The sequence below is a fragment of the Exserohilum turcica genome, assembly GCF_000359705.1.
Source record: "Exserohilum turcica Et28A unplaced genomic scaffold SETTUscaffold_13, whole genome shotgun sequence".
NCBI classification, from domain to species: Eukaryota; Fungi; Ascomycota; class Dothideomycetes; order Pleosporales; family Pleosporaceae; genus Exserohilum; species Exserohilum turcicum.
This window is the reverse complement of record NW_007359948.1, coordinates 727,977-745,694: the sequence shown is the minus strand read 5'-3', so window position 1 is coordinate 745,694 and position 17,718 is coordinate 727,977. Positions and strand designations below refer to the sequence as shown.

Genomic DNA, 17,718 nt, shown 5'->3' with positions numbered 1-17,718 from the left:
ACAACTGGACAAGGTCTGCGCGAGGCCGATCCACCGTTACCGCTTTTCGCTCGATGAGCCACTGAACCCGTGTACTTACCAGTTACCTTAATGGTAGATGCAATCTCCTAGCTTCTTTTTGCCCAGCCACAGTGCAACACGACACTTTCCAAGCGTCTAATACAATGCGCTGACGCATTTCGCACACATCGCTGACAAAGATAAAAGCTAATTGGGTATCATTGTTGAAATTCGTACGGTGCACCAGTTTCTCTTTACAGCCGCCAATCACATCGTTCGAGAATAGTTTACTCTGCGTTCTTGAGAAACAACTCTAGGATCCCTACCATCCTCTCCTTTCGAGCCGCCTTCTCTCTCTCCTTGCTTCCGTCTTTCCATCTTACCAAACAGTCTGCACAGATGACTGCGAAGTTTCGCACAATCAGCTGCCGGATAGCTACTTCGGGCACTCTGCTCAGTGTTTTCCGCCTGACCTTAGCCTGTGGGCTGGAAGGAAGACTCATATCTGCACTCGCCCGCTTGGAACTCGTGTCCTCCGAGCGTGGCTTTGATGCTTCCGTAATCTGATTTGCAATGTTCTGGAGGAAGGAGAGGATGAGAAGAAATGTCGCGTTGTGGTTAGGGGCGGAAGCGAGGATTTCGAGGATGGCCATTTTATCGTCGTCTGGGGAAGCAGGGGCGTTGGACTTTTCGCGGCGGACCAGGACCTCTTCCAATTTCTCCCAGATACTCTCCGTGATGACGCCGTCAGTCAGGCTAGAAAGAAAGATTAGGAGAACTTCAGCCAGCATCTCGACTCTTTCCCCACTGCGCGTCTCAGGGTTAAAGGCGTCAGCAAAAGATGTGTCGCAGTCCAATGCATCAAAGAGCTCAGCAAGCTCATCCCCCCTCTCCTCTCCTGCATTATTTCGTCCTTTTACGAAGGGCCATCCTGCGTTGCCTTGCCAGGGCGCTCTCTCTCCTTCACCTTTGGTCATTTCCCATTCGGCCAGCGTACGCTCCGTTAAGTCTTCTATCGACTCGGTCAGCCGGAAAATTTCCCTAGGCACGCTCCATTTTACCTCGCCACGGGCAGGTACCTGGTTCTGTAGCTTTCTGATACCGCCTTCGGGGATTTGGATCAGCTTGTCGATGGACCTAGCAAGCGTGGATGGTAGCCAATGGGCACGAATGGGCAGGAAATGGTCTCGTCCGTTGTCGATGCGCAAGACGAGGACCTCATCTAGCACCGAATCTCCTTCGTTGAGATCACGCACAGATGTCGGGTTTTCAATCTTGAGCTTCAACTCAATGTTGAGGACATCTGCAGGGTCGAGAGTGAAACGCTGGTGAATGTCATCCGGCTTTGGCTTGTCGGGTTTGTCCTGCTCCCTGTCGAACGTGACGCTGAGCCAAGCGGGAAATGGTCCGGCAGGCTGGCCCTTATCTACTGGGCGATCTGCAAACCCGAACGTGGCTGGAACACGTCCAGTGTTGGCGATGGTCACACTGCGCCGGTAAGACTTTGCGAATCTGACCTCGCCAAAGTCTACTCCTTCGAAGGCGCTGTCTGTTTTATTTTCCTGGTCGGGCGAAGAGGAGCCAGTGGCACGTTCCACTGCTACGGCGATGGAGGGCCGGCCTTCGTTCTCTTGACGGTCTATCTCGCGAGCCACCTCAGCGTGCACAGCAGTCTTGAGCTCAGGGACAACGGCATCATATTGCAGGCGAAACACGGCATCTAGCGGCTTGTGATCAGAGCTGAGCACGCGCATATGTGTAGTGTAATACTCGAGTAGCAGCTCAGCCTAGCGAGATTCAGTCAGCAAACTATGATTCCGTAGCAAGGGCCAGCATGCAGCAGCATACGTACGTATAAATCATCTTTGGTTTTTATCGGTTCTGGCTCGGGCGCCTCGTTCTCGTCGTAATCATCGTAGGTCTCGCCGTCGGTGTCTGGGTCATATTCGTACATGACACCAAAGTCCCCTGGAACAGACATTCCCTTTGATGATAATTCCTCTTCTCTTTGACGTGCAGCTTCTCGGTCCCTGACCTTGGCCTCGTACTGCTGTTTGGATGCTCGCGTGCGATAGATGATGCGATCGCACCAGCTTGGGCAACGGCGCTTTTCACTCGAGTCAAAGACGCCAACCTTGCCAATATCGTACTTGTAGGATGGCAAGAATTTGATCGGGCCCTCTTCCCAGCCCTCATGGAAAGCCTTGCCTTCTCTCATCATTTGGCGCAACTCGTCATGTGGCAGCAGAGACGAGATGGTAGTTTGAAGCGACGCTGGATCCAGTTCGTCGGGGACGGGAATAGCGTCGTGAATTTGCTCGGACGAACGCTTCGAAGCGTACCCTGAGTCACCGGACGTTGACGGCCTACCTTCGCTCTCGGTTTCGTCCATGTCTTTGGTATGAATGGTGAGCAAACGGCGTACGTCATCGCCCGGCATGTTCTGGAGGCGATAGTTCAAATCACCGAACCAAAAGGCAAAATCCTCGTCGCCTAGCCCTTCCCCACTGGTTTGGGACGGGCCCAGTCCATCCATAATGGGATCGAAGCGTGTGCGCGATTCAATTTGAGCAGCGTCCCAGTTTCTTCGATCCAAGGATGCCTTGTCAGCGCCAGCTGCAAGATGCGAATTGATGAAGACAAGGCGTGTTGTCTCGCCTAGAACCAGACGCGTCGTGACAGCTCCTTTGTTGCCCATGTAGCCCATGAGCCCAGTGCCAACGCTCGTAGTGCTGACGTTTTTTATTTGGGGGAAAATTTCAGGCGACGCATAAATGGCCAGCCACAAGCCGATCAGCTGCTGGTCTGCGACAAGCTTGTAACCTTTGGGCAGGGCCGCTTCGAGCGAGGCCTTCCACCTGTTCACTGTAGAAGGATCCGTGTAGGGCCTAAGTGCTTCCGTGGGCGAGGTAATGTCGACAACCTCCTGCAAGCCGAGGACGTATATATCGACTTCTTCCCCGCCTGGAACAGCTCCTCCGTCATGATGGGGGACCGTGGGCAGGTCGGAGCTGTGCCTTGCTTCCTGGGCAGCAATCGTCTCCCTGCCGCCTTTGCTATGGTAGCCAGGGTCCGACACGCCCAAGCCGGCCATGACCTCTTCGACGCCCCTTCCCTTGATGAACCATTTGCCTATGTCGTTCTCTGTCCCCTTTTGGGCGCCCGTGTTCCAGCAGCCGACTTTGATGCGCACAGTCTGCGGCCGCGTATACTCGGCGCGGCGATCATAAAGGGCCTGCGACAGTGAGGTTTGCTGCGTAGCGGCAGAGGCTAGCGTCGGGGTGGGCGCATCGACGAATGCGCCAGGAATGGTGGCATCCAGGCGCTCCGTCAACCGGACAGAAGAGGCTCCGGAGGCCATGACGGGGTCGAAGCGAGTGGGCCGGAGGGTGGAGGAAGGGGAGGGAGGGAGGGAGAGAGGGAGGGTTGAGGTCGAGGGCCCAAGTCACGCGCAGAGGCAGGTGCAAGCACAGGCGCAGGCGCGGAAGGAAGTCGCAGTCAGCGCATGCTGGCCATAGTATATTGGTATTTTATGGCGGATGATTAAGCAGGCTGTGGAGCCACACGCACAACTTGTCAGCCATGACGACGTCGAGGGCGCGAGCTTGGTTGATGGCGCAGGCCGGGGGCGTTGGAGTGGCTTTGCAAGGCGGCGGTGCTGTGCTTGGGGGGAAAGGGAGGGGGGAACGGGGGCGATGGTGGGGCCCAAGCACAAGCTTGCTGTGACGAAAGAGACCCTCTTTGTGTTATGCATGTACGGTCCCTGAGTCTGATTGAACACGCCTCTCTTTCTCTCTCCCTCTCTCTGCATACACACATAATACTACAACCACCCGCACCCCCATCCCTAGCACTCGATGGCGCCACACCGCAAGGCCCGCGCCGGCCAGCCCCAGCAAGCTCAGCAACAGCAACCACCGCCCCAGCCCTCCGACTACGAGACGGATGCGCCGCCTGCTGTTGACGTGCCCCTCCCTCCGCCGCGGTCCAACGAGGAGCTCAACTTCTCTGTTCTTCGCCGCCAGTGTCCCGATCTCGTCGCCATTGAGCATGTCACGCCGTATGCCGCATTGTACACCTTCAACCTCGAGACGCAGCAGTGGGAGAAGATGGGCATCGAGGGCACCCTCTTCATCTGCCAGCTGACGCCGTCTCACGAGGGCGCCGAGCGGTACTGCGCCATTATCCTCAACCGCAGAGGCCTCGACAACTTCTACCAGGAGCTCACTAGCAGCGAAGACATGGAGATTTCGGATCCCTATGTCATCATTCAGGGCGACCAGGTATACGGCATTTGGATCTTCGCCGACCCGCCACCTTCGTCGACTGCCAACTGCCGCATCGAGACTGCTGCCAAGATGATGGCTGTCGCCGACCGGGCACGAATCAGCCGGGATGCTCTCCTGCCTCCGTCCCAGGCGGCCCCGCCTGGAGAAGCAGACTCATCGGTGCCCATGGGCCGCCAACTGTCGCTGCGCGAGCTCTTTGGCCAGCAGCGAGAACAGGATGCCGACTTTAGCCTGCACCACCACGATAGCCACTCGTTGCCGAGCATGCAGCAACACCAACAGCGTCATATGTCGCCCTCTGTCGCTGCCCCAGCTCACACGGATGTGCTTGGCCAGCTGTTCCTGAAGGCCAAGCAAAACCACAATGGCCTAGACTGATGTGCTGCTGCTCACTCCAGCTTGTTGCCAAAATCTGTGTGCAGATTCCAAAATGCGCCGGCAGCTGCACTCCAACATTCAACTGCCTTTACATGGGACTAGTCGCTGTCTTCCATCGTGTGCTGGCATGTTTTACCAGCGAAAAACAAACACGTGCAGCTTTTTTTGCACAATGTCCCATCTGCTCAACTCCTGCACAAGGATTACGAGTATTGTCCAATGGGGAATGAATGTAGCTAGCGATCATCGGGACGGATATTGAGGTCGGACCGTGGTACTATAGGCGCAAAGCTCCAGACGCTGCTTATTGCGCTTCGTTATCATCAATTGTCGGGACGATACTCCGTTCAAGCTGATGATATTGTTTCATCATTGAATTCTCAAGACTCTCCCCGGCGGCGGTGACATGCAGCGAGTTTGTGTTCTAGTCCTGTGCTGCCACTCGTTGACATGTCTGGTAGGGCTGGCAGTGACCTCACCCCTCCCACACATCCCTGCATTTTACCCCACGGCGGGGCACCCGTCCTCCCAAAAATTTCCCCTCGCAACAGTGCATCATCGCAAACACACAAGATTGCAACATTGCCGCCCAATTATACACCATGACAGAAAACGTTCGAGTCCTCCTCGTCGGCAATGGCGGCCGCGAACATGCGCTTGCCTGGAAACTCTTGCAATCGCCTGCGACCGAGCACATTTACGTGTGCCCTGGTAACGGCGGGACTGCCACGCTTTCGCCAAAGGTGACTAATGTCACGCATGTCAAGGACACGGACTTTGCAGGCCTTGTCCAGTTTGCAAAAGAGAAGGAAATCAATCTGTTGATACCAGGGCCTGAAGCGCCGCTAGTTGCGGGCATTGTCGACTACTTCAAAGACAATGGACTAGAGAGCATCAAGGCGTTTGGCCCTTCGAAGAAGGCGGCCACTATGGAGGGCAGCAAGACGTTCAGCAAGGATTTCATGAAGCGCCAAAATATCCCCACTGCAGCCTACGAAAACTTTAGCAAGTACGAGGATGCAAAGGCATACCTCGACACCATTTCGCACTCGGTGGTGATCAAGGCCTCGGGCTTGGCAGCTGGAAAGGGTGTTATTATACCGCAGAGCAAGGAAGAAGCACAGGCGGCGCTCAAAGACATTATGCTAGATCGCGAGTTTGGCGCTGCAGGCGACGAAGTCGTGATTGAGGAATTCCTCGAGGGCGATGAGCTGTCCATCCTCACATTCAGCGACGGCCACACAATCAAGTCGCTCCCGCCCGCACAAGACCACAAGCGCATCTTCGACAACGACCAGGGCCCCAACACAGGAGGCATGGGCACGTATGCGCCCACACGTATTGCGCCCCGCGACGTTCTCGACCGCATCGACAAGGAGATTCTCCAGCCCACAATCGACGGCATGCGCAACGAGGGTTTTGAGTTCAAGGGCGTGCTCTTCACGGGCTTGATGATGACCAAGGATGGTCCCAAGGTCCTAGAATACAACGTCCGCTTCGGCGACCCAGAGACGCAGAGCCTGCTCGCACTCATGGAGGGCGACCTCGCCCAAGTCATGGTGGCATGCGCAGACGGGCGCCTGCAAGATGTCGATGTAAAGGTATCTGACCGTTCGGCTGCTACCGTCGTAGTCGCAGCCGGCGGCTACCCAGGCAGCTATGCAAAGGGCACAGTCATGACACTGGATCCCACACCTGAAGGTAAGTTCCTCGCATCGCACTAAGCCCAGATCTAAAAGGCTTGCGCTGACACACACATACAATAGACGTCGTGCTCTTCCACGCAGGCACTTCCTTCTCAGACAACACGCTCAAGACATCGGGAGGCCGTGTCATTGCATCGACAGCCACAGCACCCACGCTCGAAGAAGCAGTCGCAAAGGCCTACGAGGGCGTCAACTGCATCCACTTTGACGGCATGCAGTTCCGCAAGGACATCGCGGGCCGCGCTTTGAGAAAGTAGCTGAACGCGCGGTTTCTGGCGGCGAGCAGGATCGAGACTGGAATTGAATTGGGCGTTTTTTTTTTCTTTTTCTTCTTCTTCTTTAAGAAAGCAATTATGGATTGGGGTTCATATATATCATGGGTACTGTGTGTGTGTGTGTATTAGATTTAAATAAATCAAAAATTCAAATCAAAAACAGAGTGTGTGACATTAGTCTTATTTGATCATGTTGTGCCATATTTACATGATTTATACGATTCGAGCACACTTTGGTGCTTTGTGTGTGTGTGATTGTGATGTTACACAGCAGCGTCTTTTGGCCCCCTACAGTACAGTATATGTATATCTTTCTAATTGCTATACTCACATATACATGTATAGAAACCATATACAATTTTATTTTATTTTATTTTTTATTACCATCTTCTTTTCTTTCTTTCTCTCTCTTCTGGGAAAAAAAAGAAGAAGACTCGACTTCAGTCAGTCAGGCAGTGAGTGAGTGCATGAGCGACTTGATTCCTAGCTTCCTACATAGCTACATACCTACCTAGCTACCTACCTACCTACCTACGTGGCTGGCGCATTTAGCATTTTAGCTATTAACATGGAGTCAAATATTATCATTACTAGGTAGGTAGGCATGGAGAAAAAAAGAGAAACAAAAAAAAGTTTCCGGTGTACGAAGCCAAGCCTTGTTTTAAACGTGTCATGGATAATGTATGTTTTGAAGTCCGCCTTTTTTTCCTTCTTCTTCTTCATCATCCCCCGGTCTCTCTCTGTGTCTATCCATTACTGTTGATGTTTTGGGCTTTTGACTTTGTGTTTTGTTTTTTCCTTTTTGCGTTTCTTCTTGTCGGGTGAAACGGGTGGGTCTTGGTTTTTGCGTTTTGTGCCTGGGGTGGCTTGGGGTGGGGTCGTTTGTTTGATGGTGGTGGCTACTGACTCGGCATGGCTGGATGCTGCTGGGATATCAGTAGCTTGTTGGTCGTCGTCGTTGTGCGTCTGCGCCTGGGCGTCGGCCTTGGCTTTTTCTTCTTGCTCTTTCAGACGCGCAGCCCGGAGCTCGTTCTTTTGCCGTATCGCGTCTTGCAGGATGGGACTGTCTCGTTTCAGAGCGTCGGCTGCGGCTGCCACGCCGGCTTGTACTTTGTTTTGCCCGTCGCCGCTGCCGAGCCACTCGTCCTTGTAGCCCCATCCTGTGAGGTATATACCTATGTGAAAGCACTGGATGCCGTTCGAGTCGTACGTCATAGGCCTCTCTTCCTTGGTAACGAGCTTGATGTCCTTGCCTAGAATGAGCCTGTTGAGTTCATTGCGCGCTTGGGGGTTCTCGATAATCTTTTCCTTGAAGCCGAGTAGCTGCGGGGCCCAAAGCTCCGTGAGCCATGCCTCGGCGGTCGCGAAGCCGTTTTCCGGGTCGGAGAGTACGATTGCGGCGACGTAGGCCTCGACAATGTCGGCAACTACTTTGCGGTATGGCTTGGAGTTCTTGTCCCATATAGTGCGGTGCTTCAGGCGATCGGGAAACCCATAGGCTTCGGAGAACTTGCCCAGGGTTGAGTTTTCGACGAGGCGTTCGCGCCACGTGCACAGCTCGGGCACGTCGACGTGGGGGAAGCGATTGTAGAGGGCGCGGGAGGCGATGAGCTCGATGTAAGCGTCGCCCAGCAACTCGAGGCGTTCGTAGTCTAGGCTGAGGTCCTCGCCCAGCGTCGAGCCTGGGATACTGGGGTCGAAGATGGCGGAGCGATGGGTGAAGACGGCGTCGTGGAGATGGGGCTCGGCGATAGGGGGGAGGGGAGGCAGGTCTTTGGCCGCGCGCACTTTGCGATCAACGTAGTCGGGGATAGCCACCTGGACTGCGCGGTCGGGGCGCTTCTCGTCGAGTTGGCGTTTTGCTTGCGCCGACTCGCCATTGTCTCGAGCACACAGCCGGCGACGGAGCTCATGCGCATGGTAGAGCGTCTGCTTGTCTGCGCCGGCAATGGTTTCCTCGGCGACAAACCTGTCGAGCAGGGCGACCAGGCCCGTCTGCATGTCCTTGGACGAGAGCTCTGGCTGGGGCGCATGGGGGAGATGGGGCAGCGCATTGCGGTGAGGGGCGTGCTGGTGCTTCTTGGTGTGCTGGTCGCGGCCGTAGTGGCTGAAGCCGCCGCTGCGTTTGTTGGAGGCCATGCTGGTGGGCGTGGGTGGCGAGTGGTGTGTTTGCGGGAGACGGGGAGACGAAGTGGTGCATGTGCAACCGTTGGCGGCGGGCGCTAGTGGCGGGCGCCAAGGGCACCTCCGATGACATTTCACTCTCGCCGCAGCGCCAGCGACATCACGCTTCTCCCCCACGCATTGCATCCACCATGGCGGTGCCACGACAGCGCGTGCTGGACCTGATGAGGGTAGGCTCCGTCTCGTTTGGACTGCGGCAGGTCACGTGTCTCGATTCTTCTAACCCGCGCAGGTCCAATGCAGCGTCTTCAGCACGACATACAACCCCGAGCGGCTGCGCCTGGGCTCGCGCATCCTTCACCAGCGCCTCAAGGGCCCCGCCGTCGCCTCGTACTACCCGCCGCGCATAGGAACCATCAGCCAGCTGCGCAGCCTGTATCCCGAGCACCAGATCATCGACGAGGCCGAGGAGGACTGGCTCGAGCACCTCAATGTCGCAAAGTCGCGGGGCAAGGGCGCGCCCAAGAAGAAGAGGACTGCTGCTGGTAAGCACCCGCACCCGCAGTCTGTGGCCGGCGACGCTGACGCTGACGCGCTGCAGAATCCAAAAAGTTCAACAAGCGGAAGTAGGCGCATGGGTAGCGGGCACCATCATGCCACTGGGCTGTACAAAATGCACGAGTCGGCGTTGAATTCAGGCGCGCTACATCTTGCTCTTGACCTCGTCCTGTGCCTTTGCTCTCCACTCGCGTTCAAACTCGTCGTCCCACGCCGTGCGTGCCTGGCGATGCTCGGGCAGCACGGGGGCGTTCACCTTGTGATGCTCGACAGTGCAGTACACCGTCTTCCCGTCGACGCTGGTCATTTCGCCCCGGATCATTGCCATCTGCTTGCCCACACTCACCACCCTGCTGCTGAGCCTGACCTTGACGCCAATGGGCACGGCCCTGAGGTATGAGATGTTGAGTGAGCGTGTGACGCCGCCCATGAACTCCCAGAAGCCAGGCCGCGCGATCGGACAGAGCGCCGACGTGGTGGCCATGTCGAATATGACGCCGGCCGCTCCGCCGTGCATGACATCTGGCAGGGGTCAGGCTGGGACTATTATTATTATTATTATTATTGTAGTTTAACGTCCTTTCTCAGCCCAAAGGGCTATATAAGACGTGCAGGCTTAAGGCCTGCAAGTAACTACGTAGGCTAGAATTTAATCTAGGTACAAATTGAGTATGTACAATGTAGGGGGTTATCTAAATGAAGGTGAGGCTCGTAGCCTAGTAGTTTTTTAGTGAGTAACTCTCTCAGATCCTTCACTTTAAATGAGTCTTCCTCTCAAGTTTTAACGAGTAACTCTCTCAGTCGAATAGGTAGTTTAATGAGTAACTCTCTCATGTGGGTGGACCATAAATATGGTTGTGAGGGGAGAAGGATTCGAACCAGGCTGGGACTATGTATAGCGCGTAGACGTGTATTTGATTCCACGGCGACAGGGACCACGACATACTGTTGAGATTGGAGAAGCTGGGGGCCATGACCATATCAAAGGCCACGGTGCCGTCGGGCGTCGCGTCGACCAGCTCGAGGCTGTCCATGACCTGGCTGTCAAAGTCCTGGGCGCTGTCAGCGTACCCAAGCACAGCATAGTTTCGCGGCGTGGTGCTTACTACATGGCCTTTGGTTCGCTTGGCCGCCAGGAGTTTGTACTTTGCGAACAAGGCGCCGACGGCCGCCATGGCCTTTTGGCGGTCGCCCTCGTGCTCGCTCATGTCGAATCTGCTGCAGCTGGGCGAAGGGCTGTCTGGAGTGTCGGGAAGATGGCCCGTCGCAGGCTAGGCCGCCGTGCATACATGGATACACAACGATAGTAGATATACATGGACACCAATACGGCGCGCCATGGGGCCGACCCGGCGGCGGGTGATCGGCGGGCCTGTCTTCAGCCTCGGCTCGGGCTCGTCTAAGCAGAGGCTATGGCAGGGCTGCGTATAGCACATGTTGGTACCATCTGTCCTTTTTTCGCCCGGGTGCGCGTGCAATGACTCTCGGCCTGGCGTCGCCGTCGTGGTGATGGGGTCATGGGCGTCCTAGTGGCGTCACAGGCTCTCCCAACTGTTTCAAAGTCGCGATTCGCACTGACCTGACAGCTACGCGCCCTGCCGATATGGGTGTAGATAATGGCCGTCTGGCTATTTCTGGCAGACCAGCGACTAGCAGATGACGACCGTCTTCCATTCCGGGCCGTCCGAGACAGTCTGCGTCCCGTTCTCCTGTCGCGGTGGATCTGTTCGTCAGCCACCGACTTCCGCCGCCGACACTTACTGACTGCAAATACTTATTGCTTGCTGTCCACTTCTCTCTTGGCAACCCTGACTTTTTTTTTGCTGCTGCCAGACGCTCGCAGAGGCCGTTGCCGTTGTCTTGTCCTTCACCATGGGCTCCGAAGTCGTAGCCGTGCCGCCTCCTCTGCGCAAAAAGGTCCTGAGGGTCCTGTTCGTCTCGCTGCTGCTGGATCTGGTACGTCATTCCGTGTTCCGCCCCCGGCCGACTGCGCGCGCGCACCCGACAGCTAACAGCAGACGCTCCAGATATCCTTCACCTTCATCCTGCCCCTGTTCCCCAAGCTCATCGAGTTTTACCGCAACCACGAGACGGGCGACCCCAACACGGTCCTCTCCAAGATCCTCGCCGGCCTCAATGCCTACAAGAACTCGTTTGCCAAGCCCATCAACTCGCGCTACGACATTGTCCTGCTCGGCGGCGCTCTCGGATCGCTCTTCTCCCTCTGCCAGGCCATCGCCTCGCCCTTGATCGGCACCCTCTCGGACCAGCATGGCCGGCGCACCGCGCTGTTGTGGTCCATGGCCGGCAACATCCTCAGCGTTGCCCTCTGGGTTGCCGCCACCGACTTCCGCACCTTTCTCGCCAGCCGCGTCGTGGGCGGCTTGAGCGAGGGCAACGTCCAGCTGGCCATGGCCATTGCTACCGACATCAGCGACGAAAGCCAGCGCGGCTCGACAATGGCGCTCGTCGGCGTCTGCTTCAGCATTGCCTTTACATTTGGCCCCACTCTCGGCGCATATCTCTCGACCCTGCGCATCATGGACAAGAACCCCTTCGCCATGGCCGCGGGCTTCTCCCTCTTCCTCATCGTCACCGAGACAATCTATCTGTATACCAGCCTTCCAGAGACGCTCCCTGCGGTGGTCAAGACGCAGAATGCCACACCCAACGGAAAGGCAAAAGACAGCCCTGCACCCAAGCCGCGTGCGCGCACAAACTCGCATTTCCTCCTCAACGCCACGCACTTCACCTTCATCCTCTTCTTCAGCGGCATGGAGTTTTCGCTTCCCTTCATGACATACGATCTGTTTGCTTACGAAGCAAAGGACTCGGGCCGCTTGCTCGGCTTCATGGGCTTGGTCGCTTCGCTACTTCAGGGCTCCGTGGTGCGTCGCATGCACCCACTCAAGGTGGTTCAGATGGGTGTAGTCAGCTGCACCATAGCCTTTGTCATGCTGGGCAGGGTACAAACGCAGGGCGCCCTCTATGGAGCCGCTGCTCTACTGGCTGTCACGAGTGCAACCGTTGTTACCGGCCTTAACAGCTTGTCATCTTTCGAGGCTGGTGCTAGCGAACGCGGAAACAAGCTAGGCAATCATCGAAGTTTCGGTAAGTCCCCAGAGTCGCCTTTGTTTTTCTTACCATTACTTACTCTGTCAGGCCAAATTGGGCGCTCTCTGGGACCCCTAATCTTCTGCTCCCTCTACTGGTGGGCGGGCCGAGAAACGGCATACGCCACTGGAGCCGCTGGTATGGTAGCCGTAGGCGGATTGGTATTTGCAGGGCTCAAAGTCCCACCGGGCACGGAGAAGGTTTCCAACAAGACTCAGCAAGCGGCCAAATAGACATGCGCCTTCACTCTGATGTATTTATAGACATCGCGTAATACACTACCATCTCTAATTCAATTGACTTTCGCAAGCCCAGATTGCGCGCAGAAACCTCGATGTACAGCACTCAGATCTTGGAGTGTCCATGACTCGCTTGCTGTAGATCCACAAACCCCCCCGCTTACCCCAACTCCTCTCTTGACTCGAACCTCGGCATTGTTTTAGTTGGCGCAACCAGGGGGGGAGGTCATGGGTCGGCCTTCTACCATACCCTTTCTTTACCGCCCTCACCGTTACTCCCACACCTCGGTTGCGCATACCTTTTGAAAACAACAACCATCGCCGCAGGAGAACCGGCCCAGGTTGACAAGATGGACCCGACCGCAACTGCTGCCGCATCACTGGCAGCTATCTCTGGCCTTGCCGCATACCTCAATGCAAAGTATCACATTACACAAGATCTGTCCGTATTGAGGGCGAAGAGCAATGCGGCAAAGAACTTTGAACAGCTCGGTATGTATGTCCAATGTTGCCCACACCCAACTACGCCAACAATGTAAACAGTCAAAACCAAACGCCAATGCCTGTGGTACGCATTTGCTCCCCAGGTTCCAAAGTACAGCAACAACTTGTGCATCTGGTCCCGCACCAAAACCTACACATGGCAGCAAGTACACGACCGCGCTGTCCAATGGGCCAACTTCTTCCTCGCCCAGGGCGTGAAACCTGGCGATTTGGTCGCCACCTATCTCATGAACAGTGCTGATTTCATCGTCATCTGGCTCGGCCTTTTGTGTATTGGCTGTGCCCCGGCCCATGTCAACTACAACTTGAAAGACGAGGGACTGGTCCATTGCCTGAAAGTTGCCCAAGCGAACCTCGTTCTTGTTGACGGGGACGCGGAGTGCTTGGAGAGATTCAACGGCGTAAGAGAAAGAATCGAAGAGATGGGCGTCAAGCCATTCGTCGTGGACGAGAACATGTTGGCGAGTGTCTACCAGGGCAGTACCGTCGTTCCCGGGGACGAACTGAGAGAAAACGTGAGTGCTAGGGATCCCATGTGTCTGCTTTATACCTCTGGAACAACTGGATTCCCCAAAGCCGGCAAGTTCATGGTGGGCCGATTCCATGAACGCGGAAGCTCCGAAACTCCTCCCTTTGGCCAGAAAGCAGGGCCAGACGGCGATCGCTGGTACTCTTGCATGCCCTTGTTTCACGGAACAGGAGGCATAGCTCTCTTGAGCGCGGTGACGACCGGCATGAGTGTAGCGGTAGGACGCAAGTTCTCAGTCAAGACCTTCTGGGACGACATCCACGACTCGCAAGCCACAACATTCGTCTATGTTGGTGAAGCAGCCCGCTATCTGCTCATGGCGCCGCCACACCCACGCGAGAGAGACCACCGATTGCGCGGCATGTACGGCAATGGCATGCGGCCAGATGTATGGGACCGGTTCAAGGAACGCTTCAACATTGCCGAAGTCATGGAATTCTTCAACTCTACCGAAGGCGTGCTGGGCATGGTCATTCACAGCAAGGGTCCCTTCACAGCAACTACCGTTGCCCAGCACGGAGCTATCCTCAGGCGCGCTATACACAACGTGTACGTGCCCGTAGCCGTTGATCCGGAGACAGGGGACCTGATCCGCGACCCAAAAACTGGATTCGTGAAGCGTAATTCGTACCAGGAAGGCGGCGAAATCATCGTTGCTGTGCCCAGCGAAGACGCGTTTGCTGGCTATCATAACAATCCCGAGGCCACAGCCAAGAAATTCGTACGAGACGTGTTCAAGAAAGGCGATTTGTACTTCCGATCTGGCGATGCGCTGCGGAGAGACGACCACGGACGGTGGTACTTCCTGGACCGGCTGGGCGACACATTCCGATGGAAGAGCGAAAACGTGTCCACGGCCGAGGTAGCCGAAGTGCTCGGAAAGTTCCCTGGTGTAGGCGAGGCCATTGTATACGGGGCTCTGGTCCCCAAGCACGATGGCCGCGCTGGCTGCGCTGCTCTCCGCTTATCCGATGGCATCACCAACCTGGAGACATTCGACTGGAAAGCCTTGCTAGAGCATTCCCGCAACAAGCTCCCCAAATACGGGGTGCCCGTATTCCTGCGCCTCGTCAAAACATCCAGCAACACGGATAACCAAAAGCAGAACAAAGCACCGCTGCGCGACGAAGGGATTGACATTGACAGGTATGGCACCAAGGTGGTGGGAGGCGCCGACGACGTCGTCATGTGGAGCAAGCCGGGCCAAGATGGATACGTCCGGTTTACGAGGGATGACTTGGAGGCGTTGAGAAGTGGGAAGATTTCCTTGTAGTAGATGGATGCATCTTGATACGACATATCACGCTTTTTTTTATATTTGGTAGTCTAGAATCTTCAAGTACCTAAAACCCAAGAGTGGGGAGATGAAGGGTTGGGCTAATTGTATAGATACATGAATATGCAAAACCCCAAAAACCAACAATACTTAACTCGTTCAAAAAGGTTCTTGTCCCATAATATTCTCAAAATGGCTCATTTCAAACCCATACCATGCATATCGGATAAGTATCGCCGCGCATCAACCCGTGACCATGCCCCAATTGCCGTCGCTTATCAAAAGACGCAGTGTGATTGGCGCGCTTCCGCCCAGCAAGGTCCCCATCTGTCGTCGCCGCAAAGGGGGAAACCCTCTCCACTTTCGTTGCAACAAGAAAAAGGAAGATCTTGCGGGGGAGGGGTTGGGACGCCATGTTTCGCTCTCACCATAGTCGGGCTGGTTACTCGCGTCTGGATACTACTATGCCGGACCTCGAGAGGCGATTGGTTCGCAAGCTCGGTACGTGCTCGTATATGGCAATGTCAGTTTATTCACGCTAACATACCGGAACAGACTGCTTTATTCTCGTAGGTCATTCCAGTTCACGGTAATACTGATGTTAGTGGCAGCTGATTTCAACCCCGCTAGGTGTACTGTTGTGCAGCGTATTTCTTCAACTACTTGGATCGCTCGGCCTTTTCCAACGCGTACGTGTCTGGGTTGAAGGAGTCGCTGGGACTCAAAGGCAATGAGTACAGCATCCTGCTGTCCATGTTCACGGCGGGGGGTTGTACGGGCCAGATACCGCACGCTCTGATTATCCAAAAGGTGGCGCCTCGCTTCTGGCTGCCCTTCACGCTACTGGTATGGTCCGGCCTGACCATGTGCTCTGCGGCGTGCAAAACATATGCTCAGCTCTGCGTCGTGCGCTTTTTGCAGGGGTTTTTCGAGGCGAGCTTGTATAGCGGCACCATTTACATTCTCGGGTCTTGGTATAAGCCGCTGGAGATTGCAAAGAGAACTGCTATTTTCACGGCTGTTGGCCAGATTGGTAGCATGTTCGCCGGTGTCATGATGACTGCGATGAATGAGAGCCTGCACGGACAGACGTCTCTTGCAGGGTGGCAGTGGGTATTCATCATTAGTATGCATATCCCGTCTATTGCCCCCAACCCCTGCTTCTGCTTCCTCGGTACTGACATGTGAAAAGACGGGGCCATGGGAATCCCCTTTGGCATCTTCGGTTTGATGTTCTTTCCGAACCTTCCCGAGTCGCCCAACGCGCCCTATCTCAGCAAAGAAGAAATCCAGCTCGCACTGGACCGCCTCCCGCCCAAGAAAGATTGGAGTCACGACATCAGCCTCAAGTCACTGGCCAAGCGGATTCTCACCAAACCAGATGTCTACATACTCACGCTGTACTCGATGATAGCATGTGCGCTCGAAGCGATTGTAGTCCAAGGCCTCTTTCTCCTGTGGATGAAGTCTCACATCGAGCAATTCCCAACATATGCGACGACCACGTATCCCCTCGGCATCCAGGCCGTCTCGATTGTTTCAAATATCGGAGCTGGCTACGTCATCGATGTAACGAACCGCCGTGTGCCCATGGTCATCGTAGCCGGGTCTCTGCAGCTGATCGTGGTCATACTCCTGCTGAATCCCAATCTGCCGACTGCTGGAGTCTTTTTCGGATTCTACCTGGCCGGCACTTCATACATTGTGAATCCCGTCTTGTACGGGTGGGCCAGTATTATTTGTCAGCGCAGTGGCGACGATGCCTCAAGATCAGTCATACTCTATATTATGAGCATGGTGCAATCTATACTATACACCTTCTGGGGCCTGGCCCTCTACCCAGCCACAGATGCGCCCTACTGGAAAAAGGGCTACATCGCCATGATTGTGGTGGTATTTGCATTTTTCGCGGCAACAGCTGCCGTAACTTGGGTGCGTATATATCGACACGCCCCACCCGGGTCGTGAATGGGCGTCCTTGATGCAGTGAGCCAGAGCTAACCCTTAACACAACAGTTGGATCAGACATCGCAAAACGCGTCGCCGACTGAGGCAAATGTCACTCGTGCCAACGAAACACCAGACGATCGGAACAAAACCGACTGAGCTTGGGGGAGAAGAGAGAAAATAGAAACATGTTGTTATGGACCAACCGTGTATCGTATGCTGTCTCCGATATGCTACGCAAGCTGACAGTCTTGGTGAGGCTTGCGATGCAAATGGGTTTCTCGCCATAACCCGAGGATGCTTAGTGAGACCATTAACCTCTGTGCTAGTGATAAGGTGCCGCTACCCGTGGCTCCCCGGGGTGCTAACGATGTGACAGCCAGACCATAGCGCGGTGAAACCCCTTGGTTGTTTTCATCTTCTCAAAAGTGGCACTTTCACTAATGGATCCAACACAGGCCTTGTGCATTGCATCCCTTTTTTTTCATCACCATCATCATGACCCGGAGATGGGACTGATGAACGGGACTCTGTTCCGATCAAGTGACAAAAAGCAGTCGATCGATCAGGGATGACAGTGAGCCAAGTCGTATGACAATTGAACAGAAAGGAAAGAGAAAACCAGTATTTGTGGCGCAATGAGAAATACCACACATGGACTATAGACTGGGGGAAAGAGTTGGCAAAGACGGTTGCATTAAGGAACTGAGGCCAACGTCTCGGAACAAGGCAAAAAGTGTTTGGAGGAGGGGGCGCCCGCGGAGGAGGAGGGGGGGGGC

The 17,718-nt window shown here is 55.2% G+C and overlaps 8 protein-coding genes across 8 annotated transcripts; 5 read left to right on the top strand and 3 right to left on the bottom strand.

The window, feature by feature from the left end:
* Positions 1–220: 220 nt before the first annotated feature.
* SETTUDRAFT_167805 (uncharacterized protein) lies at positions 221–3,380 on the bottom strand. The gene is made up of 2 exons (XM_008024893.1): positions 1,853–3,380; positions 221–1,787 (listed from the first exon to the last, which is right to left on the bottom strand). The coding sequence occupies exons 1-2, from the start codon at positions 3,359–3,361 to the stop codon at positions 288–290; spliced, it is 3,009 nt and encodes a 1,002-aa protein (XP_008023084.1). The 5' UTR covers positions 3,362–3,380; the 3' UTR covers positions 221–287.
* Positions 3,381–3,857: 477 nt separating this feature from the next.
* SETTUDRAFT_127864 (uncharacterized protein) lies at positions 3,858–4,967 on the top strand (the record flags this gene model as incomplete). Its single annotated transcript, XM_008024892.1, has 1 exon — positions 3,858–4,967. One exon carries the CDS (start codon positions 3,858–3,860, stop codon positions 4,665–4,667), a length of 810 nt encoding a protein of 269 aa, XP_008023083.1. The 3' UTR covers positions 4,668–4,967.
* A 302-nt stretch (positions 4,968–5,269) lies between these two features.
* SETTUDRAFT_127863 (uncharacterized protein) lies at positions 5,270–6,745 on the top strand (the record flags this gene model as incomplete). Its single annotated transcript, XM_008024891.1, has 2 exons — positions 5,270–6,368; positions 6,434–6,745. The coding sequence occupies 2 exons, from the start codon at positions 5,270–5,272 to the stop codon at positions 6,628–6,630; spliced, it is 1,296 nt and encodes a 431-aa protein (XP_008023082.1). The 3' UTR covers positions 6,631–6,745.
* A 656-nt stretch (positions 6,746–7,401) lies between these two features.
* Positions 7,402–8,793, bottom strand: SETTUDRAFT_175986 (uncharacterized protein; the record flags this gene model as incomplete). The annotated part of the gene is made up of 1 exon (XM_008024890.1): positions 7,402–8,793. The coding sequence occupies exon 1, from the start codon at positions 8,785–8,787 to the stop codon at positions 7,402–7,404; it is 1,386 nt and encodes a 461-aa protein (XP_008023081.1). The 5' UTR covers positions 8,788–8,793.
* Positions 8,794–8,976: 183 nt separating this feature from the next.
* Positions 8,977–9,755, top strand: SETTUDRAFT_167802 (uncharacterized protein). The gene is made up of 3 exons (XM_008024889.1): positions 8,977–9,002; positions 9,065–9,317; positions 9,374–9,755. Exons 1-3 carry the CDS (start codon positions 8,997–8,999, stop codon positions 9,400–9,402), a joined length of 288 nt encoding a protein of 95 aa, XP_008023080.1. The 5' UTR covers positions 8,977–8,996; the 3' UTR covers positions 9,403–9,755.
* A 521-nt stretch (positions 9,756–10,276) lies between these two features.
* On the bottom strand, positions 10,277–10,747 carry SETTUDRAFT_127854 (uncharacterized protein; the record flags this gene model as incomplete). The annotated part of the gene is made up of 2 exons (XM_008024888.1): positions 10,437–10,747; positions 10,277–10,382 (listed from the first exon to the last, which is right to left on the bottom strand). Coding segments are annotated over exons 1-2 (207 nt in total), but the record flags the coding sequence as incomplete, so codon positions are not given.
* A 52-nt stretch (positions 10,748–10,799) lies between these two features.
* SETTUDRAFT_175982 (uncharacterized protein) lies at positions 10,800–15,065 on the top strand. Its single transcript, XM_008024887.1, has 5 exons — positions 10,800–11,286; positions 11,358–12,441; positions 12,493–12,644; positions 13,025–13,175; positions 13,227–15,065. The coding sequence occupies exons 1-5, from the start codon at positions 11,203–11,205 to the stop codon at positions 14,987–14,989; spliced, it is 3,234 nt and encodes a 1,077-aa protein (XP_008023078.1). The 5' UTR covers positions 10,800–11,202; the 3' UTR covers positions 14,990–15,065.
* A 373-nt stretch (positions 15,066–15,438) lies between these two features.
* SETTUDRAFT_147592 (uncharacterized protein) lies at positions 15,439–16,960 on the top strand (the record flags this gene model as incomplete). Its single annotated transcript, XM_008024886.1, has 4 exons — positions 15,439–15,493; positions 15,548–15,561; positions 15,623–16,118; positions 16,185–16,960. The coding sequence occupies exons 1-4, from the start codon at positions 15,457–15,459 to the stop codon at positions 16,958–16,960; spliced, it is 1,323 nt and encodes a 440-aa protein (XP_008023077.1). The 5' UTR covers positions 15,439–15,456.
* Between the last annotated feature and the right edge of the window lie 758 nt (positions 16,961–17,718).

Bases quoted from the DNA above. Each gene is read 5' to 3' on its own strand.
- SETTUDRAFT_167802 (XM_008024889.1), top strand. The intron at 9,318-9,373 runs GTAAGCACCCGC...GACGCGCTGCAG, and splicing joins GAAGAAGAGGACTGCTGCTG to AATCCAAAAAGTTCAACAAG.
- SETTUDRAFT_167805 (XM_008024893.1), bottom strand. From the start codon at position 3,361: ATGGCCTCCGGAGCCTCTTCTGTCCGGTTGACGGAGCGCCTGGATGCC. The intron at 1,788-1,852 runs GTACGTATGCTG...GAATCTCGCTAG, and splicing joins AAACCAAAGATGATTTATAC to GCTGAGCTGCTACTCGAGTA.
- SETTUDRAFT_175982 (XM_008024887.1), top strand. From the start codon at position 11,203: ATGGGCTCCGAAGTCGTAGCCGTGCCGCCTCCTCTGCGCAAAAAGGTC. The intron at 12,442-12,492 runs GTAAGTCCCCAG...TTACTCTGTCAG, and splicing joins AGGCAATCATCGAAGTTTCG to GCCAAATTGGGCGCTCTCTG. The intron at 13,176-13,226 runs GTATGTATGTCC...CAATGTAAACAG, and splicing joins AAAGAACTTTGAACAGCTCG to TCAAAACCAAACGCCAATGC.